Source organism: Micromys minutus (assembly GCF_963924665.1).
Source record: "Micromys minutus genome assembly, chromosome: 4".
In the NCBI taxonomy this organism is placed as follows: domain Eukaryota; kingdom Metazoa; phylum Chordata; class Mammalia; order Rodentia; family Muridae; genus Micromys; species Micromys minutus.
The window spans coordinates 65,558,104-65,585,026 of record NC_137973.1 but is presented as its reverse complement, the minus strand read 5'-3'; the positions used below and the strand labels follow the sequence as shown (position 1 = coordinate 65,585,026).

General features: G+C 41.7%; 1 protein-coding gene across 2 annotated transcripts in view; it reads right to left on the bottom strand.

Moving 5' to 3' along the window:
* Positions 1–26,923, bottom strand: part of PPA2 (inorganic pyrophosphatase 2) — a 69,312-nt gene that overhangs the window by 1,161 nt on the left and 41,228 nt on the right. For both annotated transcript variants that reach the window (XM_080915571.1, XM_080915572.1), the window contains exons 8-11: positions 8,103–8,230; positions 5,813–5,898; positions 3,150–3,219; positions 288–327 (exon numbers count right to left, since the gene is read on the bottom strand). In XM_080915571.1, coding sequence (XP_080771697.1) covers positions 288–327; positions 3,150–3,219; positions 5,813–5,898; positions 8,103–8,230 — 324 coding nt within the window. The remainder of the gene's footprint in view (positions 1–287; positions 328–3,149; positions 3,220–5,812; positions 5,899–8,102; positions 8,231–26,923) is intronic.

Genomic DNA, 26,923 nt, shown 5'->3' with positions numbered 1-26,923 from the left:
GAATGGCCATCTGAAATCTATTTTACTTAGTTTACATAACTTTTAAACTAGTTTTCTTTATTTATCGGTTTCTATTACTATAAACAAATATATACATTTTGCTCTCAAGAACCATAACAAGGCTGCTGAGGCGGTTCAGGGTCAGGGTACCTGCTGCCAAGTCTGATGACCTAGATTCTACCCCCAGAGTTCATGGCCGAAGGACAAAACAGACTCCCAAGAGTGAACACTCACGCTCAGCCTCTCTCTTAGAATAGCAAAGAACATTTAAAAGAGACATAACATACCTTCTGCATTGCTCTCTTTGTTCATTGAATGTGTTGGTACCTAAGGGTAAGGACAGAAGAGAAATAATATATTTAATGTTTATATATGGGAAGTAAACACAAAAATATTTTTATGAGATTATAGAATAAAATTGACTCTAACTTAAAAAAATAATAAAGATTCCTTCTACTTTACTGAGGTGCTCATTCCTTCTAAGAAATGAGCCCCCAGAACCCCTAGAAGTGGAGTCAAATTACAGAACACATGCTCAGAAATACTTTCTCTCAGTAACGCAGGCGGTCCACTGCATCCCCTACCCTGTCGCTGAGTGTGTGATGACATTTTCTTTCAAGCCACACTCAGACAACAGCACCAGGGGACCCCCTCCAAGCAGCCTGCCCTGTCACGTTCATCTATGGTGGCATTACCAAAGCAAGCTTCTTGATCAGTTATAGGCAGATCCCTAATACATTTCCCCAGGCCATCAATGGTTTGGCTAATTTCTCTGACATATGCAGAGGAGGAGGGGAAGATCAGAGGATTATTATTATTCAACACGTCTCTCTCTCACACATAAAAACATGCTTAACTAGGCTGGTTTTGTGGGCAGCAGGTTAAAACAAGTTTAAGAATACACAGACTGTAAACTCCTCATCCTTTGACACTGTTGTATCTTTTTAAGCTGTATACTACCCGTTACAAAATTCTTTGGGAAATTTGCTGGCTAAGTTTCCTGCCTAAAATTAACATGTTTCTAATTGGCACTGCCAACTGCTTCCGAGAGAGATGAAAGATGCGAAAACAAAATAATCACGCAATTTCTTGTTAGCCTAAAAAGAATTGCAAAAAAAGAAGCAAGCATGTTAGCTCTTAAAATCTTACGTAAGTAATCTCAAGTATTTGGGAGGCAGAGGCAGGCAGATCTGAGTTTCAGGCCAGCCTGGTCTACAGAATGAGTTCCAGGACAAATAGGCCTACACAGAAAACAAACCTGTTTCAAAACAAACAAACAAACAAACAAACAACACACACACACACACACACACACACACACACACACACACACACACGCTAAATCTCAAGAATGTTATTTCTCCATCGTTAGGACAGGTTTCCTGATTGATTAAATATATTTAGAACACATAAGCCCTTATTTAAAAGAAAAAAAAATGTTACTGGAAGCCAGATAATGACAATCAGAGTTTGTCATACTTAAGAAATACCTTCTTTACATTAGAGAAGAGAATGATACTTAAATTTGAAAGTAACAACCATGGTTTAATGCAAAGCATCAAATATTTAACTCTTCAATGCTGGCCATTATTTCCTGATTTTTTAAATTGTAAAATGTATTTTTCATACCATATATTTAGCTAATGTTTTCCCTGAGCTACTCCAGGTCCTCCTTACCCACCCGACTTCATATCTTCTTTCTGCTCTGATTCTGAACTATGACAAGGACAACAGTGCATAAGTTTATTTCCCTAATCTTACTGACCACACCTAGTTTCCAACTTCTTGTATCTGGTCCTATAGGCAAATATATTAATATTTCTAAATCTAGAAGGTCAATTTCAGAATAGTGAGTTAGAAGCATCTTCAGTCTCAGTAAGAATTACTCAGCATTTTTTGAATCACAACCATCTATAATGCCAAGCTAATCACTGAGTGTGGGGCCCTTCTTTCTCACGGACTTGAAAACATCCGGCATCATCAGACTTTTAAAGTCTTGGCACTCTGACACCTATGAACTGTACAGCATCCTGTTATCAGCTTTGTGAGACTTAGTCTCACTTCCTCTTGCAGGTTGCCTCAGAACTCAGTATGATGCTTGATTCAGTCCTAAAGTCACAGCGAGCCTTGGGGTCCCCCAAGACACAGGCATCCTTCCGCCTATGGCCTGTTCTGCTCAGGTGCTCACTCTTTACCGTGCACAACACCAGGCTCATGTGCACACCCCTTTCCTGTGTCGTTGTCCCAGACGGATGACAGTGCTACAATTCCCATCCTCTTCTTACCACCGTATCCCCTCTTCCTGCTCATTTTTCATCGTGGTATTTATTGTCCATTGAAAGCCTATCTATTTCCCATCTACATTTATTATTTATCTTCCCAACTAGAATGTAACTTTCAAAAGGATACAAATTCTTGTACCGTTTTTTTAGTATGTACTCTAGCACTGATTAATTATCACAGAGCAGGCTGCAATTGAACAGCTGATGAATTAGTGGTGGGAAAATCCAAATTAGAAGCAGCCATAATTAACAAATATTTATGAACATTTTGGTTGTTCATAAATACCTAAATGTACTAGTTTTTACCTCATAATTAGTTAAAAGCCCTTAATTTATAAGGGGGATTTTTATATACCTAATTATCCAAATATTAATGTTCTTATTTAGTGTCCTCCAACAATTAATATACTGGTAAAGCCAGTTGCTGCCACGTAGCGTTGTCACTAAAGCAAAGCGCTCTGATGTCTCCAGGGAAGCAAAGCTTGTGACTTAGGTGATCTGCAAACAACAAGGACGGCTTTAGGACGTCAATTTCTACAGCCAAAATGCACCTGCTCTGTGAAGATAACTCCTCAAGGGACAACTTACAGGGACAACAGAGCACAGAGAGGAAATGCATGCAGTTGGCCATGGACTGGGCACAGGAAGACAATTTGAACCCAGAATTTAAGAATTAAACTAGGTTTTAATAGGCTTTGACTTAAACTGCTGACCCCCCAGAAAAGCTAACTTCAATAGCATTTCATTTTATGCTTCCCAAAGGTCTTGACATATGGTTGACAAAGGTTGCGCCATATTTCAGAACCTTGGTAAGCAATCTTATGATAGCTACATGATTAAAAGACACCTTGGATACAGGCTCCTTACCGATTTGACTAAGGATCTTGCTTCCTCTGTAGTGCAGTGGAAAGGGCTATCGAGAATATGCACATTCACACTGCAGAAGGAAAAGAGAGCTGGTTAACAAAGCTGAAAATGACCATCCTTAAACACTGCACAGGGTGATGACGTCAGCCAGTGAAGAGAGAATGGATCAGGACAAGTAAAGCTATTGTGCATGCAAATAGAGAATAATGCCCCCTACGCTGCACTCTCCACAATTACAACACATTTAAAGCGATGTAATATCAAAATAATTTCCTGGTGTATATGTGAACATCTCAACTATATTTAAACCTTAATTAAGAATCAAATCCAACATACAGGGTGGGACAGCGTGGGGACATTCTCCTGTATGGAGTAAGCACTGGTATTAGAAAGATGCTGACTCTCTGTCTCAGAGAGACACAGAAGAATAAGGAGAAGCAATGACTACGACATGAAAACTTTCCTAAGCTGGGGAGCGCGGGAGATAGAGCACCAGTCAAGGCTGTTCTTCAGTCAGTAAGTGTGTCCTTCCTAGCTTGGGAGACCTGAAAGCATGCCACCACGGCCCAGGTCCTGCTCCCCAGATGACATCAGAGGCCACCATCGTCTTACATACAGTAAGGCCGACTTCCAAGTTTCACGGAAAAGCTAGCGGGTTGAAATGGGCACAGATAACACTGTCAGAGAAGGGAGCTCTGACCACGTTTTTAATCACAGGAGAAACTGACTGGACTGTTCATCTCCTAAGAGATGAATGGGGGAGAACAAGCACTCATCTTCTCTCAGAAGGGCCTAACAGCTACACATGACCAAACTTCCCTTCACAATTGCTTTGTGGACCGTGCTGGGAGTCTGTGGTGAGAAGATCGGTCCCTGTGAGTGTGTGGTTTTCAGACGCCATGCGTCTGGAACCCGGAGCAGTGGTTACAGTAGGTTCCCATCCTGCTTAGCATCATAGTGCAGTGTAGAGCTCAGCTTTGGTTTTGTCACAAACAACATTTAATTTATAAATTGTATGTAGATTTTTAAACATTATTAATTTAGCTATTTATTGATGTGTATGCACGTGCACTTTGCCATAGCATGCATGTGAAAAACAGAAAACGGCCTCCAGGAGCTGCTTCTCTCCTTCATCTAGATGGGTCTGAGGAATTGGACTCAGGTCATCAGGATTGTTGCAAGTGCCTTTACCTGCTGAGCCATCTCGCCGGCCCAGATCTTTGTTTTTAAGCTTGTTTTAGTTTTTTTGAGGTACTCATGCTATGTGCCCCATGGTGGAACAGAACTCCAACCTCCTTCGCCAGCCTCTCCTGCTCCAGGACTCCAGGGGTGCACATGGCACCTGGGCCTGTGAAAGGCTTCATGAGCAGTGCCAGTCGTATCTTATAGCTTCTTTACGCTTTCGTGTCTCCACAGCTCATATCCGAATAGCTCGAAAACTGAGACCAGTAGGCAGAGTCTGAAGCCAGCTGTGTCTCGAATGAGAGTAAGATAATAAGAGGGCAGGAGAGACGGCTCAGCAGCTAAGATGGTTGCTCTTCCAGAGGACGAGGATTTCATTCCCAGCACCTCTAATGAGCCTCACAACTAGATGTAACTTCAGTTCCAGGGGATCCAACACCCTCTTCTGGACTCTGTGGGCAATGCATACATATGGTGCAAAAACATGTAGTCCAAACACCCAAACACAGAAAAAATAATAAAATAATAAAAAAGTAAAATAAAGGCAACAGGCAAAAGCAAGTAGACACTGTAAGGTCTTAAGCGCTCGTCCTCTAGAGAAAGCACAGGGTGGGTAAGTCTGCTCTGCCTTGTAAGGGAGGTGAGACCACAGATAGAGCGTCCATAATTAGGACGGCTAAACCAAATGCACAATGTCCAGCTACATTTAAACTCCACATGAACCTTCTTATTTTATTTTCTGAAAATAAAAATGAACACACATGATTTAAAAAACCAATTGTTCTAAAATTCAAAATGAACTGTATAGTTTTAATCTGGCGAATCTGATACTCCTGTTTCTAGTGCACGTTTCCACTCCTACAACGAAGGACAACACTACCAGCAGTGTTAGAAAGAAAACAATGCTAAAGCCAGCATTAGATCATTTTAAAATGCTAATTTTTAAAATTTTTCAATTAGATATTTTGACAGGTAACCAGTGTACAATGACTGGCTCTGTTGCCTTTTTCACCTGGGGTTACTATTAGTCAAAAAGTCAGCATGCATTTTAAAGTACATCATCTAGAGCAGTGGTTCTCAGTCTTCCTAATGCTGTGACTTTTAGCAGTTCCTCATGTTGTGGTGACCTCCGACCATAAAACTGTTTCATTGCTACTTCATAATGTGTTTCTTTGATCAAAACTACCTTCTTACTCCATCTTGCACCTGTCACAAAACATTGCATTAAACACGTGCTTACTTATAAACAAATGTCAGTATATCTGATGGAGACAGATCACTTGATAGAAATGAACCACGTTGGATTCCTAGCTGTCAGTGACAGCTAACCCTCAGCAGTACCTCTAAAGAAATGCTCTGGAATTTTTAAGTGAAAAGGAGTTGAAGTCCCTTCTTTGAAACTCTGGGACTTAGGAAACTTGAGCTTAGCATAAACTGACAATAAGTTAACATTGCAATGTGCACAGGAGACGCGTTCTTACCAACTGATAGCTCCTTTGTCACATTTCTTCATAACCATCTCTTTCCAACGTTCATGTGCAGAGTTAATAACTTCAAGGGCAAAAGCCTAGTTTCAACCAAAACCAGACAGAACTTGTTAAGACCTAGTTCTAACCAAAGCAGTGTCTACCCACATAGAACTGTAAAGCTCATGAGCCCTGGAATTGGGCAACGGGTGGAAAACCTTCCTTAGTTACCAGCTGCTTACAGGTGTTTACTTACCTTCACTAGGCCTCAATTCAAAAAAATGACACAGAATGATGGTGGGGTGTGATCTATATAAGGGGCAGGCAAATGAAAGCCCACAGGTCAAATATGGGCTGCCACCTGTCTTTGGATGGAGGCTTCGTGGAACAATGGCAGTGTTGAGATGTTAGGGAGCCATACTGTGTGTGTAAAGCCTAAAACATTTGCAGTCTGACCTGTACAGACATCGTTTGCCCATCTTGAATCTAAACCACAGAGCTAATGATGAAGAAAATGCTGCAGTGCCGTGCTTAGCCTAGTCCACGAGCTGGGAGGGAGAACGGCCATCACTACACAACTGCACACAGTCTAACTGTGCTTTTGGACAACTTGCTGTCTAAAAGCACTGCTCCAACGTTTTCTTGGTACTAATTCATAAAATATCTAAAATTGTATAATCAGTAATGAACAAACATTTGGCTAGATGTATAGTTAGTAACATTTCACAATACAAATCTTTACTCAAAGGGAAAATTATTTTTACTTATTTTTTCAAAATTACCTTATGTGTACATGTGTCGTCTGAGATTATTTATGGGCGTTTCATGTTTGTAGGAGACCTGGAGGTCAGAAGAGGGTATCAGATGCCCTTAAAGATGAGTTACAGGAGATAGGACCCCACTATGTGGATGCTGGAAGCCAAACTTGAGTCCTCTGCCAAAGCAGTGAGACCTCTGAACCAATGAGTCATCTCTTCGGGCACAAGAAAATTATTTTGCTTATCTTTCCCTACTAAATGTTGTTTCTTTCCTTTAAGGAGAATCCTTATTTATTAACTAATTCATACTATCTTTATGTTCCTCAATTACAACTAATAATTATCATACCTAAGAAATAATTTTGGGCTCTGAGATTGAATTGTAATGAGAAATTTAACCTGTGAAATGAAATTCTCTCAAGTGAACAGATGAAAAAAAATATTGGTGTTAATCTCAATGAGGTGGCATTGGGGTACTGTTCTAGATAGGGGATAATTATGTGAATAAGATAGGAAAGGATTCTTAGACAAAATTATTTAGGCTATTCTGTTTGTAATAAATTCTAGTACCTGCTTAATGAAATGAGCTGGCAAACTCTAGAATTAAGAATGGGAGCCATTTTTAAATTGAAAAGGAGGCACAATGAAATGTTTTTTGAGTATTTTAATGACAATCACAAAACGCAATACATAAAATGATTGCGTTACAAGAATGAATGTGTTACACTCTCTCTCTCTCTCTCTCTCTCTCTCTCTCTCTCTCTATATATATATATATATATATATATATATATATATATATATATATATGCACATATATACTGAGAGAAAAGAAATTTCCAGCACTGCATTTTTAAGACAAGTATAAAATACTTTTTATATTTTAAAACTCCAAACAAAACCCTTGTGACATTAAGGATCCTTTTAATGAGCCTTTTAAGAAAACTCTTGAGTCCAGCAATCAATCTTGCAGCAAAGTACTTACTGTCAGTTTTAAGATTCCATAAAATGCATTGCTTCACTTATAGAACATACTTTCTGTGCCCGCTCAGAACCTGGTTAAGAGCATGCAATTTATTTAGTGGCAACAGTTTTAAAAACTATTCCATATTTTGGACTTCAGCTGATTTTCTCCACTTGTGTCATATTAGAATAGATTATTCTTATGGAAGCTTTGTGGCATTCTAATGGGAAAATCCTTTACCAGTAAGAAAATTCAATGGTTCTCTTAATTGCTAAGCAACTTCATTCAGTCATGGTAAGATTTAGACAGGAAATGAACCATTTTTCTTCATATACAATTTGCAAAATTTTAAACTGACTCCAAAATTCCTTCACTTTCTGGGATGAGTTATAAGTATATTAGTCTTGATGATTCACTTATTCCTTAAAAATGAATGCTAAGCCTTAAATACAGACAGCAGTGAAGTGGACTATGTCTTTCTTCCACATATGATATGAGCATTCACATCAGCTCATCTAAGTGAAGCACGCACTAGCAGACATCAAGAGGTGTATACTCCAATACAGATCCTCATCTTTTTTACCTTGTCTTTGAATTCTCCATTAAAAGCAAACTGGTTTTCTGGTTTTCCATCTGGTACCTTATAGAGTCTAAACCAATTTAGAGTGGCTTCCAGGTAACCTGGTTTGAACTTCTTAACATCATCAATATCTGAGAGGGAAGAAACAGACACATTTTGTTAAAAATCCTTGACATAGCACCACAGTTAGCCTTGGTCTGAGGAAGCCAGGAAATGTGGGGCCTAGTCCAGTTTACATCGTAACCAATTGCAGTGACAATTGTTGACATGTCTCATATCACATGCAGGCTTCTATTTCCCTAAGTAAAATACTGTTTCTTCATCCTACAAACATTTACTGAGACCCTTCAGTGTCCAGGTTTCTTTGTTTGTTTGTTTTTTTCTTTTCTTCAAGACAGGGATTCTCTGTATAGCCCTAGCTCTCCTGGAACTCAATTTGTAGACTAAGGTATCCTTGAACGAAGAGAGCCACCTCCCTCTGCCTCACTGGCGTTGCGATAAAAGGTAAGTACCTCCATGCTGATCTGGGATACAGGCTTCTTTTTGTCTGGAACTTCACAGGGATACATGAGACAGAAAGCAGACAGATTCCAAATGGTAATAAAGTGCAGGGAGGTTGTCACGGATCGACATGGGATGGTGATATTAGGTAAGGGAAAAAAAGAATGAACCAGAGTCCTGTGCAGTCAGGCAGGAGCAGAAAAGCAGAAGGAACAGCATGTGGGAAGCAGGGAGTGAGCCATAGGTAACACACAGGCCAGGTCAGTATGTTAAGACAAGATGGGGTGGGAGGGAGAAGACACCCAGAGAAGGAAGGGCCAGTGAGGAACACATACCATGACAAGGATGTGTCTCATCCGACAGGTAATGGAAAGGGTTGGACTAGTAAAATCACAGTTTGAGGACTCATTTTTTGTTTTTTAAATACTAGCCTACAACTCAAGAAGACAAATGAGAGAGGTACCCAGAAGGCAGCGCAGTGACAATGGACGAGATAGGCTGTGTGAAATTTTATCCAGTATTTAATGGACTCTTACAGTGTGTCACTGTTCAAGGCTGTGAGGGCTGACAGATGTAAGGAAGGACTCATGCCAGAAGCTGTCATGGCTGACACTGTGGGGAAGAAGCAGACAACAAAGAAACAAACACATTCAGGAGCAAAAGCCCCATGAAGAAGAGTAAGACTTAAACAGGCTCGGACCTGAAGGGTACAAACACTTAACCTAACTTAGCGATGGTTTCCAGGGTTTAATGACACACGGGAGTATTGCGATTGACTAAACCCTTGTTCAATGAGGGCCACAGGGAAGCAGCCTTCCTAATACTCAATTTAAAAGTATAATAAAGACTTGCCAACATACTGTAACTAAAGGAGAAGTTTAGAACCATCCTCAGATGTACAATTTATTGTACCAAATAACAAACAGACATGGTAAACCTGAAAAGTTAGGCAGCTATAACTAAAATACGGGGTGGCGCACACGCAGGGAGAGTCCAAAAACCACTTGGTGTCGTCTTGTCGAAGCCCTGCCCTGTCACGAGGCTCTGCTCACACAAACAGGGGTTCCTCCCTTGCTGCTCACACTTGCCCCTTGCCTGGTATACAGGGAGAGGTTGAACACCTCCAGAGCTGGGAGCTTCAAGTGAGAGAGATGGACCTGGTAGGGTAGAGGCCAGGGCAAGAGAGAGCTTCAGTTTTCTGCCAGCTCTCTTCTGGCTTAAAGTCTGAAATGATGCTAAGGGTTACACATCTATCCCAAACATTTGGAAACAAAAGTCATCAATGTTCCAATTAACCAAAGGGGTTGGGGTAGACAAAGAGAAACTTGCTTAAAAGGTGACAGTTAGCGTTAACAAAAGGGGGTCTCACACAGCCCACCCTTTCAGTAAGGCACACTTCGCCCTGCTTTACAGACTCCCACAAACTCTTCACCTAACACAGCGTTGTTTCCTCCCCAAATTCTGTTTAATTTCATATTTTTCTGCTTATCTGAGAGGTTCTTTCTAAGGTGGATTTTCTAGTATCATGTTCTTATGTCCCCATAGTCTCACAAAGCATCCTTGTAAACGGACTAAGTCCTGGGTTTTCTATCGTAATGTTATATTATCCGATTGGGAGCCATTAGTATACTAATGTTGAACTAAAAATGCACTTTAATTTCCAAAGGAAGTTCTTATACTTCAGTCTCATGGATGACTCTATCCTTGTACCAAATCACTGTTTTTTTTTTTTTATTTATTCCACTGTATAAAACATTTGATTATCTTTACCTAACAGGTCAATTTCAAAGAAGAAGCTAATTATCCAGTACCCTCTTCAGTCAGGGAAGCTCTTTGCTTGGAACTTAGGGAGGGGACCTTTAAGATACATCAATTAAAAATGTCAACCACTTAATAATGCCAAAAACAAGTGCAGATCTTCAGTAGAAGCTAAACTAGCCAATTCTCAATTCATTCCATCCCCAGGGAAAACAGATACATTTTCAAAATCAACACAAAGCTCAGAGAAAACCAGAAGCATGCAATTTTAACATCTTAAACCCTCAATAGTAAATGTCCAAGTGGCAATCCCGCTCAATGAATGACTTTTCTGAAGGCATGACACACTGTACTTAAAATCGATAAGAAGATCCTCAGAACACATTTATGTTAAACATAAGGAAGCTACCTGCGAGAGCCTGACAGGTTTGCTAAGCTGTGTGATGGGTGAACTATGAATCAGATCCGTGAGATGTTCAGTTCTTAACCTGCTTACTTTCTAGCTGGTAGTTACACTGTCCAGCCAAAGGTGCGAGAGATCAATGCGGCTGTGCTTACACGTTTTTTTCACCATGGTTAAACACACACAGCCTAACGCTGTTCCCTGTAGGCGTTTTAGGAGTTTAGCTGGCATTTTACCACCAAGTTTAACTGGCCATCCGCAGGCCTGCTCTATTGGATGCATGTTTATAATTTATGCTATTTTAAAGAAAAGTACAATTTTCTAGCTCCCATTTGTTCCCACTCTTAGGATTTTATAGGGAAGTTTACAATGTGGACAATTATGCCATTTTCTGCAAAGATGGAGCGCTCCAACCATAAGCACGGAGAACCTGGAAGTACTTATTTATAAACCAGGCTAAATACATCTCAGTTTCTCTTCTGGACCAATCAAGGCCTTTTCATTGAGCCACTTATCACTTTGCTGGACTAATTAACAAAGACTCGGCACTGTGTAAATATCCTGACTGTAGTGTGCGCTGAGTCTGGTAGAAACTTCTAGAAGGAAGTACACATCACTCCCATCAGCAGTTTGGTTTTTGGATCTTTGCCAAGTATCAGGTGTCTTCCTTCCTAAGGCATCTGCAATGGTTACCTGTGGCTGTAGTCAGGGATTTAAATAAGCACATATGAAGGCAGGTGAATGTGTTAAGACAAAAGTGTTGGCTTCTGTGAAATTAAGTTTGAATGTTCTGAAAAAAAATCCAATAAAACTAGTGACTAAAATCACCTTTCATCAACTTAAGACTGGTAATAAAACAGAAAAACTAAATATCTCCAGAGCATGTAGGCTGCTCAGCTAGTGGTGTGGGAAAAGCAGAAATCAAGTTCATGCACTTCAGTGGACTTTTTGTAAAAGATTACTTTGCCCTTTCATTTTACATGGAATTGTGTTTACCTACATGCACGCCATATGCATGCCTGAAGCCTGTGGGTCTAAGCAGAGGATCCCTGGAACTGGGGTTACAAATACTTGTGAGCTACCATGTGGTGCTGGAAATCAAACCATGGTCCCCTTGATAAACAGGCAGTGTTCTTAAACACTGAGCCACCTCTCCAGCCCCTTCAGAGGATCTAGGATAAACTTCAGGAACAACAGTTCAGAGTTCTGCTATTTGTGTTTTTCAGGGGAGAAACAGGAAGGAGGAATGCCTTGTAGTCTAAGTGTGCTCTTAAGAATCACACTGAGGATGTTGGCTCTTATGTTGAAATGGTTCAGGGCAGAGCACACAGTAGGAGGAAGACACCTACATTACCAGGGAGAAACAATCACCCCTCACAGAGTAAACACCAAGCAACCATCCCAGTAAGGGTCTTATATGGATGGGCGTGGACGTGCTGGTGTAGACTTTTAATCCCAGCACCTGTGAGGCAGAGGCAGGTGGATCTCTGTGACATTGAGGTTGCCTGGTCTACATAGTAGGTTCCTACACAGCTAGGACTATGTAGAGAAACCCTGTTTCTTAAAAAAGGGGGTAGAGGGAGCAGGGATGGGATGGGAAGAGAAAGAGAGAGATAGGACACACACACACACACACACACACACACAGACACACACACACACACACACGTATATTATATGTATTCATTGAAGAAAGAAATTAAAGATATCAGAAGATGAAAAAAAAATCTTCCATACCCATGGATCGGTAGGATTAATACAGTCAAAATAGCCATCCTACCAAAAGCAATCTACAGGTTCAATGCAATCTCCATCAAAATTCCAACATAATTCTTCACAGACCATGAAAGGACAAGTTTCATATGGTATCACAAAAACAACTAGGATAGCTACATCATAAATGGTGCTGGACAGACTGGATGGCTGCGTGTAGAAGAATGCAAACAGATCCGTACTTACCACCCTGCACCAAACTCAACTCCAAGTGGATCAAGGACCTCACTGTAAGGACTGATAACCCAGGTATGACAGAAGAGAAAGTTGGAAATAGCTTTGATCTCATCAGCACAGGAAAAGACTTTCTGGGCAGAACATCGACAGAGCAGGCGCTAACATCAACAGTTAGTAAACAGGACCTCATAAAACTGAAAAGCTTCTCTAGGGCAAAGGACATTATCATCTGTAGAAAGTGGTGGCCTAAAGAATGGGCTTTTATATCTGATAGAGGGCTAAAATCTAAAATACATAAAAGACTCAAAAAAATAAACCACACATTAAAAAAATTAAGTAACCCAATTAAAAAATGGAGTACAGACCTAAATGGAGTTCTAAAAGATGAAGAAAGGCTGAGAAACACTTAGTAAAATGTTCAGCATCCTTAGTCAGTAGGGAAATACAAATCAAACTTACTCCATCTTAAACCAGTCAGAATGAACGAGGCTGTGGGTAAGGGGAGGCCTCACCCACTGCAGATCTGCACTATGGAAATCAGTTCGGTGGTTCCTCAGGATGCTGGGACTTATCTTCAAGTTCCAGCTACGCTACTCTAGGGCATACACGCGAAGGACTCTTTCCTACCACAGAGACACTTGCTCAGTGCTCACCGCTGCTGCATTCATCATAGCCTGAAACTGGAAACAGACTATACATCTGCCAATGGATGAGTGGATAAAGAAAATGTGGTATATTTGCACAACGGAATAGTGCTCAGCTGTTAAAAAGAATGATGAAATTTGTAGGCAAATGAATGGACTAAGAAAAAAAAAATCATCCTGAGTGTCATCGTTTGAATATGCTTGGTCAGAAGAGTGGCACTATTAGGAGGTGTGGCATTGTTGGAGGTGTGGCTTTGTTAGAGGAAGTGCGTCATTATGGAGGTGGGGCTATGAGGTCTCTATGCTCAAGCTCTGCCCTGTGTGGAAAGCTTCCTCCTGGCTGCCTGGAGAAGCCAGTCTCCTCCTCACCATGATGCCTGCCTGCACACTGCCATGCTTCCGGCCATGATGAAAATGGGCTGAACTGTAAGCCAGTCCCAATTAAATACTGTCCTTTTAAAGAGTTACCTTGGTCATGGTGTCTGTTTACAGCAATGAAACTCTAACTAAGACAAATGAAAATAAGAAATTCGTGTAACTAAAAAACAAAAAAAAACACATGCAAAAGGATTATGAAAAACGCATGCAAAAGGCACACATAACATGTATATGCATGCATAGAATTTATTTCAAACATTTTTCTATTAAACATACCTTTTACTTGTTGACACTAAAGAGCAGACACAAAATTAATGTTTTCACCAAAAAGATAGTTCTGGGGACTGAACCCAGGATCTCCTGTGCACATGCTAGACAGGCACTGCCCCACCAGGTAGTCCCTTAGCGAACTTCAAATTCATCACTTCTCGATCGACCATATGCATGTACACACGTCATGGTGGCACATGTAGAGTCGGCAGAAGTTGCTTTTCCCATGTGGGTTACAAGCCTGGTGAGGAAGTGCCTTTACCCCCGGGCTATCTCACAGCCCTGCTTTACCTCTCATAATTGTTTCTCTCCTGTGTGTCTGAATGAAACAACCACTGAAAAAACACATTTAGAACAAAGGGTAGACACATAGACACACACACACACACACACACACACACACACACGTAAAGCAGATGAGACTTTCACTCAGCTTTGGTATTTGAACTTATTTGCCAGCAACTATGCATATTTCTGAACTGACAATTTCACTTTTAGGAAAGCAGAGGTTGCTAAAGAAGATTCTGAACAAATATCTTCGAACTCCTCCTCAGGTGAACTCATAGTAAAGTGGATGATAGATAAGGAGAGAGAGACAAAAACAAACCAGGAAGGGAACAGTAACAAAGAAATGAAGCCATCTAAGACTCAGTCTTCCAAAAACAGAACAAAGGACCATGGGCCTGTGGGCCTGAATCTATGGCTGCTCCAGGGCAAAGCAGCTGACAGACATAAATCCTAAGATGACGCACGTAATCACCCACCAAGAGCCCCACCCACCCACTTACCGTAGTTACATATTGCTTTAATATTAAGTAGGTATTATGAATATATTCAAGGACCTTCAGGAACTATGCTCACAAAGTGTGAGTACAAAGAAATTGAAGCTGAGGAGCTGGAACTAGCTCTCAGACAGTAAAAATAAGGAAGAGAGAGTATCCGAAATGAAAAGCTCAGCTCTCAAAATGACCAGCTTTGATATGGCAAAATAATGAATAATATATAACATATATAATATGAATAATAATTAAAATAAATAAAGGCCATGGGCCTCTAGGACACAGCAGTAGAAATGACCTCGCCTATGAAACAGCAGGGACAAAAAATGCATGTAATGAATGGAGATTTTAGTCCTCTGGGAAATGGTAAAAGTGATGTAAAGTCAGGGCTCACAAAGCTCAGAAGAGGTTAAGAGAATGAGCAGAAAACAAAACAATAAAAAACACACAAACATACCAACTTCACAAAATCCCTCAAATCCAACAAGACCCAGCAAGCTCAGTACAACGTACACGAGATAAACAGCACAGACAAGTCATGCTGGGATCCAGAAGCAAGAAGAATGTCTTTAAATTGGTCTGAGAAAAAAAAAAAAAAAACTTTCTTCTTATTTTTTTCCAAGCCAAGGTTTCCCCTGTAGCCCTGGCTATTATCTCTATCCTGGAATTAGCTTATAGACCAGGTTGGTTCCAAACTCACAGAGATCTGCCTGCCTCTGCCACCCAAGGGCTGGGATTAAAGGTGTGGGCCACCATGGTCCTGCAAAACAATACTTTTAAAACATAAAGGGCTACTGACTTATTAGAAACAGCAGAGAGAAAAAAACAAAACAAAACAAAACAAAGATGGAGACAGGGAAGAGGGGAGGAAGAGATGTTTATGGAACTTAAAAAAAAAATAAAAACTTTTAACTCAAAATACTGTATCCAGTGAAACTATACAGTTCTGAAATAAAAGAAAGTGTAATTTCAGATACACGAAGATGAAGACAGTGTGCATCACGGCCCTGGGCTAGGAGAAACGCGTGCATGTCCGTGTGGAAGGGGGATGAGGTCAGGATGGGGACATGGACCTGGCGAATCTTCTGGAAGGAGTGAGTAGCTATGGAAACGAAAACCTTGGGAATACAAACAACGCTTACACTCGTGCATGTGTGTAGAGTCTCCAAAATTTTAGCAGCTATTTTATTATTTTAAAAACCATGTAACTTGCTCTTTCACATGCTGGTGGAAAGGCATTTGTGCCGCTCAACAGCAGCCTGTAGTGCTAGGGTTAGAATTATATCTGATTTAGTGAGCCTATTCCTGAGTATTTCCTTACAGGAAGTGAAATCATACTCCTACCAAAACTTCACCAGCTCCAGACTGGGAATCCGAATGTCTACTTAGCAGTGGACATGTAGAAGAGCAAAAGGTCATATTCTCTGACCCTAACCACTCTGATGCAAATTCCAGAGAAGGCTGATTAGTCAAAAAGGAGAACAATGTTTGCTCCAGGCTTAGGATAGGAAGCCGGGACTCACAGGCTATAAACTGGCAAGAGGTAGTTTGTAGATAACTGAAGCATTTGGTATCAGGACAAACATACCGGTCAGAACTCCTTAAACTCTGCATTTAAGGTGCACTAAAGTGATTGCATGTACATATATGGAGTGCTAGGGACGCAGCTCAGAAGTGTTCATGTGTTCATCTGGCATGTTCGGCCCCCGAGTTCCAGTCTTACAAACCAGGTGTGGCAGTGCACATCCCCAGAGTTTGGGAGGTAGAAGCCAGTCAACCAGAAGTTCAAGGTCATCTGCAGCTACATAGCAAGCCGGAGGTTAGAACCTGTCTCAGATATCAGACAAAGTCAAGTCATACTCTTCAGGGGGTTCACAATTTAGATAGGTGGGAAGACACAGAAACAAATTACAAACATGTGAAACCCAATGCTTAGGTGAATTAAACAGGATGTGTTTGTTGGGGGGAAGGGTTACGTGTGTCTTATAGAACCAAAGTCACTTGGGGAAACGATGACATTTAGACTGGCTCTCAGAAGTTAAGAAACATTTGAGTAAAGGAGATGTACCTGCAAAGCCACCAACCTACAGAAGAGTCCAGCACATGTAGGAGTTGGGGAGAGAGAGCCCTGTCTACAGAGTCAATGTCAGGAACCCATGGAAAGTATAAAATGACTTCTACCAAGGGAGAAAATCCATTTGTCTTCGTAAAGGATGAGTATGGGAAGGTTTTCTACCCTCCATTAAAGTGATATTTCTCTAAAATGTTTGATAAACAATGATGTAAATTCTAGTTTCAGGATGCTGAGAACAGAGAATATATTGTTAATATCGTTTCAACGGAAAAGCAAAATATGGCCGTTTAAGGGAATACAAAAGCAAGAACAGAGCCAAGATACCTCTGAGATTAAAATGGGAAAATCGGTCATAGATTATATGTTGGTGGCTTAGCACCGACATGTAGCTGACTATGATTAAAAAGGCACAAATATAAAGTGTATACACATGACACTAAAGAACTATAATCATTTAAAATGTCAAAACTGAATGTTTTTCTTCTGCTGAATTAAAATATATATAATTTGAAGATATTTTCCAATTTCGCCCAAAATGTCCAGTTCTGAAACACATATGCATCTCCTGATGTATCAGCTACAAATTAAGATATTTAGTATGAATGTGGTGCCAGACAGTGCACAGAGACAGCAAAAAGAATGTTACTCTGGATCTTGCCACAAATTCTCATCAACTAGGAACCAGCCGTACTTACACAGAGCCTAGAAGGGAAAACCCTGTGGCTTTTATCTGAATTATTCACACCAAACCTTAACACAAGGAAAGGAAGGCATATATCCCACTGAGAAATGTTTATATTTAGACAAAACCCGGCAATAAGTGTAACACCATCTCTGCTTCTAATATGTCCAGGCAAAGGAGTTGGGGATAACCACACTGTGACACGGGTAGACGTGTGTATAAGCAGGTCCTTTAAACAGAACCCACCGGAGGCAGGAATACGTGCTTTCAGTGAGGTTCAAGTCACACCAGTCACCCCCTAATATCCCCTGCACCTTCTGTACGTTCTGCACCACAAGAAGGTTTCTACTTAGGTTATGACTTTCCTTAACTGCCCATGCTTGCTCAGGTCTTAGGAAGACTCGTATCTCCAGGCCGGTTTATGCTTTGTCTAATGCGCATGCGCTTGAGAACATGCAAACACTACAGTGCCACCACGACGGCGCCATCACTGCCTTTTCTTTTCATTCTCCACGCTCCTCCCTGCCCCACAATTTTACTCTTACCAAGTCAGACCTACACTAAAAATATACTTGCCACATAGAAATGGAAATCAAGACAATATTCTATAAGTCTCTGTATAAATCTAAATATATTAGAAAGCAATCTCAAAAGGAGTAGATTTTTTTCTAAAATATAAATATTTATTATTAGTTAATAAGAAACTTTGCATGGGCCCCCACCCTAATTAAAATCACACCCTGGCCTTGTATAGAGCAATATAAATGTTTTTCTAATGTAATTTTATTTGAAAATCAGCTATAAGGACAGACAGGTATGGTGCCAAAACTGCCTCTGAGCCTCCAGTTCTAACACTCATGAGTCTTAAGACACTTAAGACAGAGAAAAAGAGCACTGTGTTCCCAAGACACCTGTGTCACCATCCCATGGTTGAAGCTGTATTTCCGAAGTGTACAGGTCTGAAACCACAACAAACACCATCAAAGAGTGAAATTGCTACACTGCTAATAATTATGGCAACAAACTTACCTTCAGCAATGACCCTGGAGATGCTGTTTGCTTGCAGAGGAAGGCAAGTGAAAGGTGCTGCTAGGAAAGGAACTTTGAAACCTCAGCGGCCAAGGATAACAGGGCAACCCACAAGTCAACTGGAGAATGGCTCTAGGGCTTTGGGGTAAGGATCTGTGGCTTATCCAAGCAAATGGGAACATTTTAGAACTTATACCTCATTCATGTTACCGCATCACAGGAATATGACTACAGCCAGAAAACCTACGGGGTCAAGGTTCAAAAAAGAAGCAAGAGACTCCCAGTAATTAGTTCCTAACGATATATACACCACACCCTCTCTCCACACACCCAAGCCTCTAAACTATTAATGAAATCAAAGGACAGACATCAAAAGAGCTACCTCTCTAGGAGACTTCTAATTATCACCAGTTCATTACTGCCTCGGAGAAAATGGTCTCCACTCACCCAAAGTTACCAAAACACCGGACTGACTTGATACTTTAGAAGAACAAGGAGTGAAGATCCTGGTTAGGACCTAGACTGGATTTGAAGTTTTATTTAGTTATGTTACTAATCATCCCTAACCCTAGCATCTTAAACAAAGGGTGGGATGGGGGGGGGGGGCGGCACAAGAACATCTTGATGAAAGCTGCGCAATGATAGACAATTCTAGAAGAAGCACCTAGCACTGTTCCTAGACACAAGGCAATGTGCTGCACACACTAGAGCTCTAAGAATGCAAGGGTGAGGAGCTGTTGTTCCTTCTGAGCCCAAGAGAGCACACCACTGTCTTCTAACAGTCTGCCTCTGGCTACAGCAGTCAGCAGGGACGTTCTGCCTTGGGACTGCCATTACATCCTCTTCTTCCCCACCTCCCTTCCTCCCTCCCTCCTTCCCTTTACTGTATTTCCGATGGATGACAATGTTCAGTTAGACTTCTGGGAAGAGCACATGTTAATCTGATTATTTTTTTAAATGGTAGGGACACTGGACACAGGAAGTGAAATTACGGGCAAACTGACACAACTCCCACATGTTCATTCCTGTCCTGGGAGACAATGAAGTCTATTTGATGCATAAATTTTCCTAAGTTTCAGGCTTGAAACACTTGAAAACTCTGGTAGCCTTTGAAAAGGTTCCAACCCCCTAATGTAAAAGAAGTTCCTCATAGCTCAGCTCATGTACCATACTCATCCCAAACGTGCTGAAACTCAACATCATTGTTCTGATTTTAAGCTTGGTTCATAAGCTTTCTTTTTCTTTTTTTTTTTTTTTTTTTTTTTTTAAATCACCTGAAAGGCAAAAAGTTTTTACAGGACATAAGACATCAGTTTTCATTTAGTTAAAGACAAACCCGGAAGAAATGGCTGCCAAGTACGCAGATCCCCATTCCCGCCCCTCTAAGGTCCTTAGGCAGTTAATCAAACCAAAGAAGACAGGAGCCCCTGTACTCCAATCTTTCTAAAAAGCTTGAGCTTGGTTATTTCTTAACCCAGGGCTATTATCTCTAATGGCTCAGGCGTCCCAGTATGATTAGGTGCCCAGGAGCCTTATTAACTCTTTCAGACCATTAGGGTACCATTATGAAGCATTAAGGACTAGAAACTAATTACAGTTGATTAAATAGTCTCGGTGCTTCCCAAATGTTAATGAGCCAAAGGGAGGGGGACAATTTCTAACAAAGTTTTTCATTTCAAACTTTATTTAGCTTTTAAAAGATTTCAGTGTCCAATACAGTAACAGAATGTTAAACTTTATAGTAATGTTGACTTTTTAAAAAAATGTTTTGAGACACACTGTGTTGACCTGAAACTACTCATGGTGACTCTCCTGTGTCAGCCACTCCAGTGTTGGGTTTATACATGTAAACTACTATGCCCAGCTATTAATATTAAGATTACAGAAATCCAGCCAAGAACAAGAGATTTTACAAGCGAAACATGTTCTCTCATGCAATGGCTCCTTTCAGCTCAGTGTCAAAGATAAAAACTATAAATACAAAGTTGGACACTATACCTTACCAAAGTGCACATGTTTTCAATGGGAAACAATAAGAGAAGCAATTTCATCACGAGCAGAATAACTCCAGCATATCTCTAAAAACCTACAGGCATGTCTACATTAACACAATAAGAGATATACAGGTAAATATGCTACTTTCAGGATCTGACCTACTTTAATTTGTTCTGTGTTGCATGGAACAATACTTTCAGGCTGCTTCTTGGCCATTTTATAGTGCAATACTTGGCTCTGCTGTGAGAGCCAGGGCTAAGACACATGGCCCTTCATCATTCTCTGGCAGGAAATCCCCTAGTGCCTGTCTAGCATGCAGCACGGGGCACAGACTGTAACTGAATTACACCAATAAAAAGTGCTACTAACCGGTCAGCCCTAAAATCACACAAGCAATGCTAAACAGAGGCTATACTTATATATTTATGTTTTTGTAATATATATACATATATATATATGTATAATATGTATGTGTACTGTATATATATACATATACATACATACTACATATACACATTATACACCCATGAAAGCCAGGTGCAATATTCTCTGTGACCCCAGACAGGCAGATCTCTGGGCATCACCGACCAGCCAGAACAGCCAATCTGTAAGCTCCAGGTTCAGTGAGAGAACCTTTCTCAACAAACAAACAAATAAACAGTGGACTGTGATTAAGAAGATTCCTGATGTCAGCCTCTGGCCATCACATGAATGAGAACACCTGTTCGTGTGCACACACCCTCAAGTGAAACAGACTTCACAACCCCTCATTTAAAACACCTATCATAAGGAAAACAATGCATGCTCATGGAGGTCAGTTCAGCCACCATGAAAATTATATAACAGCGGTCCCTCAAAACCCTACAAATAGAACTAACTACCAAATCACCAAGATACGCTTCCTACCCTCTGACCAAAAAAGCACACAGAGAAAGCAGGCCCATGGACATTATCAAACATTAGAACAAAGAAGCAGAACCCCTTACCTTCATCATGTACAAGAGAGGATAAACATCCAATGACTCATCATCAAACAGATAAGCATACTACAGGATGGCCCCCAACTCCAACAACCCAAGGATCTCATGGGCTAAGACTCCCTGACTTGATGTAGCCCACTGAAACCGCAGTAGTCCATAGCCTCAAAGACAGCTCCGTGCTTGTGTTCCTTTAAGTTACCATCTTGCCTAACCGCCTGCAATGTCTCTGTCTGCATCCACTCTCTGCCTTTGCCTTGGTAGGTAGGAAAAACTTTAGGATACTTTTAAAAGATTCCAGACCTTTTTTATTAAAAATTCTAAAGGAATTTGCAACTCCATAGGAAGAACAACAATATCAACCAACCAGATCCCTCAGAGCTCCCAGGGGATTAAACCACCAACCAAAGAGTATGCACGGAGAGACCCATGGCTCCAGCTGCACATGTAGCAGAGGATGGCCTTGTTGGGCATCAATGGGAGAAGAGGCCCTTGGTCCTGTGAAGGCTCAATACACCAGTGTAGGGAAATGCCAGGGCGGGGAAGCAGGGGGGAGTAGGTGAGAGGGTGGGGGAGCACTGTCATAGAGGCAGGGGAAGGGGATGGGATAGGGGATTTCCAGAGGGGAAACCTGGAAAGGAGATAACATTTGAAATGTAAATAAAGAAAATATCCAATAAAAGAAAAGGAAAAAAAATTCCAAGAAGTCACAAAAGACCAAAGACAGTCAAAGCAACCCTGAACCAAAAGAACACACAGAAGGTATCATTATAGCTGATTTCAACATTGCTGGAGGTGTGTCACTGGGGTGGGCTTTGAGATCAAAGGCCTCTTGGTATTTTCAGTTCTCTTCCATTCTTGCATTTGAGGGGGAAGCTGAAGTCAGCTTCCTCTTCCTGCCACCAAGCCTGCTGCTATAAAAGAATTATTTACTCTAGCTAGCTGGTATTCTAAAATACTAGAAACCTGGTGTTTTATTCATGAGCTATAAGCCTAGCTTGGGCAGGTTCTATGCTATTCTCACTAATATCCTAACCACACCATAACGCCCCTTGCTACTTGCTGCTTGAGTCTCACCTGGTTGCTTTTGCTCCTTCAGCCTGTCCTCAGGGTGCACCTCTGGCCATGTGCTCATGATCCATCTGGCCTCCTGGTGGATCTTTCTCCTTCTCCCTTTTCTCCCTTCTCCCCCAGGTTTCTCCTGAAACCCCTCACTCAATCCTCAAGTCCCTCCTTTCTCTCTCTACTGCCCAATCACAGGCTCTAAACTTTTATTAACCAATCAACCTTAAATTTGGAAGCACAGCAAAGGCATATATATGTGAGAATTCACTCATCTGGACAGTAAACAGATCTTGGGGTTCAGAAGTTAGCATATGTATACATAGCACCAGATCACACACCAGTACCTGCCACACCTCTCGTCATTATGATTCTTAGCACGCTGGAACTGTCAGCCAAATTAAACCAATCTTTTGTAAGTTGGCTTGGTTGTGGCAAGAAAAGTAACAAATTCACAAACCTCTGAAAACAGGAGAGGAAAAAGCAGGAAGTCCATTTTAACTTCCAGGCATAGGTGAGAGCTTTCTGCATTGGAGTCCAGTAGCACAGGAAATAATACCACCAGTCAACTAAAAACTCCTTACAGCAAAGAGGACTAACTATCAACAGAGTGAAGAGACATCCTACCAGGTCAGGGAAAAACAAAACAAAACGAAACAACAACAACAACAACAACAAAAAACCCCAGACAGCTATGCACGGGACAGATTAGTGTCTAGAATATGCAAATAACTGGGGAAAAAAAGAAAGAAACTATCCAATTTTAAAAAAATGAGCTATGGATCTGAACAGAAAGGTCCCAAAGAAGAATTACACACATGGCTAGTAAGCACATTTTTAAAAGTGTTCAACATCCTTAGCCAGCAGAGAAATGCAGATTAAAGGTACTTTAAGAGCCAGCCTCTCTCTAGTCAAAGGGCAGTTCCTGTCCACTGTTGGTGAGGGTGTACACTGGTGCAATGCTGTGGAAATCAGAAACTATCTGTGGAGCCAGCAACTACAGTATGGCCCAGCTGTACTATTCCCAGGCACATACTGAATGCACTCCACATCCTAGTGTGCAGACATTTACACATGCACGTTCATTGCTCTTCTATTCACAATTGCTAGGGGACAGAATTAACATATGTGCTCATCATTAGATTAGTGAATAAGGAAATCAGGGAACTAGTCACCTAGTCACTAGGACCATTGCTCGGCTGTAAAGAAAGGAAGATCATGAGCTTTGTATGTAAATAGGTAGAAATGGAAAATACTTCACTTAGTGAGGTCACCCAGACCAGAACACAACTCTGCAAGTTCTCTCTCAAGTGGAGATACTGGCTTCAAAGCTTTAGTTTTGTGTGTTTAACTTGGAGCACAAGTGAAAGCCAGGAGACTAGAAATGGGCTATTGGGTGTGTATGGGGTGTGTATTGCAGGACCAAACAGTAGATTATAGGTACAATGAAAGTAGGAGGCCCAATACTGAGGGCAGAAGGACTTAGGAAGGGAAGGGCTCAGACGGATAGGAGGGATAGGGGAGGAGTAACTTAAGGAGGAGTACATGAAAAAAAAAAAGCATATGGAAACCCACTATCTCTCTACTCAAAGAATATACCCAGAGGGATAGACAGAAGAGGGGGAGGGCACTAGGTGTTAAGTAGTAAGTGGGGGTGGCGGCAGTGTGGTGGGGAGAAGAGGAATAGTAAGTGGGTTAGCCGGAACTAAAGCTCTATGAAAAAGCCACCAGCTAGGGAGCTGATTTAAAACATAATTTTTAAAACAATTTGAATATGGTACCCTGCACAGGTGAACCATGTCATTTCCAAAAGACATTGGCTGTTAAATAAAAATCTCAGTACAAGGCATACCCCCTGCCATGAGGTCAGAGTGGCCCCAGAGTGTGGGGAAGTGGACTGTGCCAGCAAACTTGGTAAGGTTGAGTGGGTTTAGAGACCTTGGCACCCAGGCACCTCTCAAAGGACACTAGGCATCTCCCTGCTCCCTACCAGATTCCTGACCTGGAACATGTGACCACACTCCCCTCATAGGAACATGACCACTGGTGACGTAGATCAGAACAGAGTTCTCAGTGCTAATGAGGTATCTAGGGCCCTGAGGGTTTAGCCAACAAGCTTCCCTTTCCGGAATTCCTTCCTACAAAAGAATTTAATCTCTGGTCCACCCTGAGGAAGTGGTATGCACCCATTTTCCACAATGGACAGTCAATAGGTGGTGTGGATTATCGTGGGCTGTCTCTCTCATCAAGAACTGAGGTAGGGACATAGACAAAGCCTTTGTGTACAGAGCCCCATCACCTAACTCTCCCACAGAAGGAGCTAAGCCAGAGTTCTCCATCCCCTACTTCCCCCAGCCCCAGGTCCTGGGCTTGTCATCCTCCGTCTGTGGGCCCCTCCATTCTGATTCCTCCTCAAGATTTCCAGCAGCATCATTTCTCACTCGGGCTATGCCACATTTTAGGCTATCTTTTCCCACCCCTGAGCGGTGTATCAGCGCTTACCACAAACCCAGCACCCATTGGCAGCATAGGTAAAATGTAGGCTAGTGTCTCCAGTTTCGCACAGCCACACCCCAGCAACAAGGCAGAGGTCTTCAGAACACTTGTGAGGATCCTTGCTTACTCACTATAACCATATAGAGTACGAACCCACTGCTGAAGACACCGCAGACTTTGACTGCAGGAGAATGACAAATATCAAACCAACAGGAAACTCCCTCCCTCCTGGCCAGCTTTCATAGTGCCAAAATGTTCTATGCAAGCTGCTGGGAAAGAAGTCACCAGCGTCTTATTAACCCTGGGCCCCGAAAGCTCAGCACCAACGTGTGAGCAAATGGCCCCCACTACTGTAACAGGGGTGCAGCTGTTCCGCACAGCTGTTCCGGGGTAACCTGCTATTTTCTGGTAGATCTGAAGCCTGTTTCACAGGAGGGCATTTTGTGCCTGGTACTTTTGTAAACCTGGGAAAGAGCCCATGACTTAGGAGGTCATAGGCACCGAGGAACCTGCTATTATTGCTTCGAGAAATGGTCATGTTATCAGACTGCCTTCCAAATGTTTGTGTGGACGCATGAACACGGGCTCCTCTCAACCTTGGTTGCTCAGAAATGCATCTTTCTGCACTAGGCAGCAGTCAATACACAGGCTCAGAACTGGTCAGAGTGCCACATAAGTGACTGTGGGTGCCCAGCCCTAAACGGGACAGCTTTATCAAGGACCACCTTCCGCTACCCTCCAAGTCTCTGGAAACATCACGGAAGAGAAAGTAGAATATAAAAGCTGGAACACATGCGGAGTGGTGCAAAATGCTGCCTTCTGAACACAACACGCAGGAACTTACACGGCTGTGAACTTACAGCCTTCCTCAGACCTGCAAGGTTAAACCAGCCACAGTTCCGCATCCATGGGGAAGGAGCGCTTGAGGTGCTAAGGAGTGACTGGCAGTGGACAGCTGCTGGGGGAAGGAAAATCATTCATTCCACCTGAAGGGCATGGCCCTTAGTCATCACCCAGGCATCACCAATGGCCCCATAGCAACTCACACACACATGGTACTAATTAGACTTCACGAGCTATTATCTAAAACAGCAACACGAAAGTGGATATAAAGTTGGGGGACAACAAGTTGGGGGAATCTGGTGAGAGCTGGAGGGGGAAATGGGTAGAAAGAAGATTTAACCATGTATACATGGAAGAAATTCTCTAAAAATAAAAAGAAGACAGCAAATTGTCAGAAATACAGGCAACACTGTTTAAATCGCCACAGAACCACTTCCTCCAACTCCATATGGGAGCTTTTATCTCAGGTCACTGCCTACCTGCTTTAAAGATATGTACACAACTTCTTACAGAATATTTTAGAAAATGAATGGATAGCTGACGATGAAAGATAAAAATAAAACATAATAAAAGAGTGAAGACTATAGCCTCGGAAATGTGGACACAGCCCATGGGGGGACTTGAGAGATGCCCATGAGGGCCGTAGCAGGCTTGGAGAAGAACCCTTGCATAGCTGATCATTTAGCAGTTTACACAGTAACATGGTAAATCCCACTTAGTTTTAAATTTTAAGATTTAACCAAGAGTCAAAGCAAGAACAAATAGCATTTAAAGATTATAACATAAGGACTATATTTCTTTCCTACGATCACAAAGCTTCCACAAGCATGCCAGGCAAGCATGATACATCTACAGACAAATGTATAACCTTTGACACCACAGAACAGTAAGTCTGTGAGAAGCTGGGTTGGAAGTGGTGGATGAGAATGATAAAGACACTTCGAAACCCCAAGTTCTACACTGGGCAGTGTGGAGCCATTGCT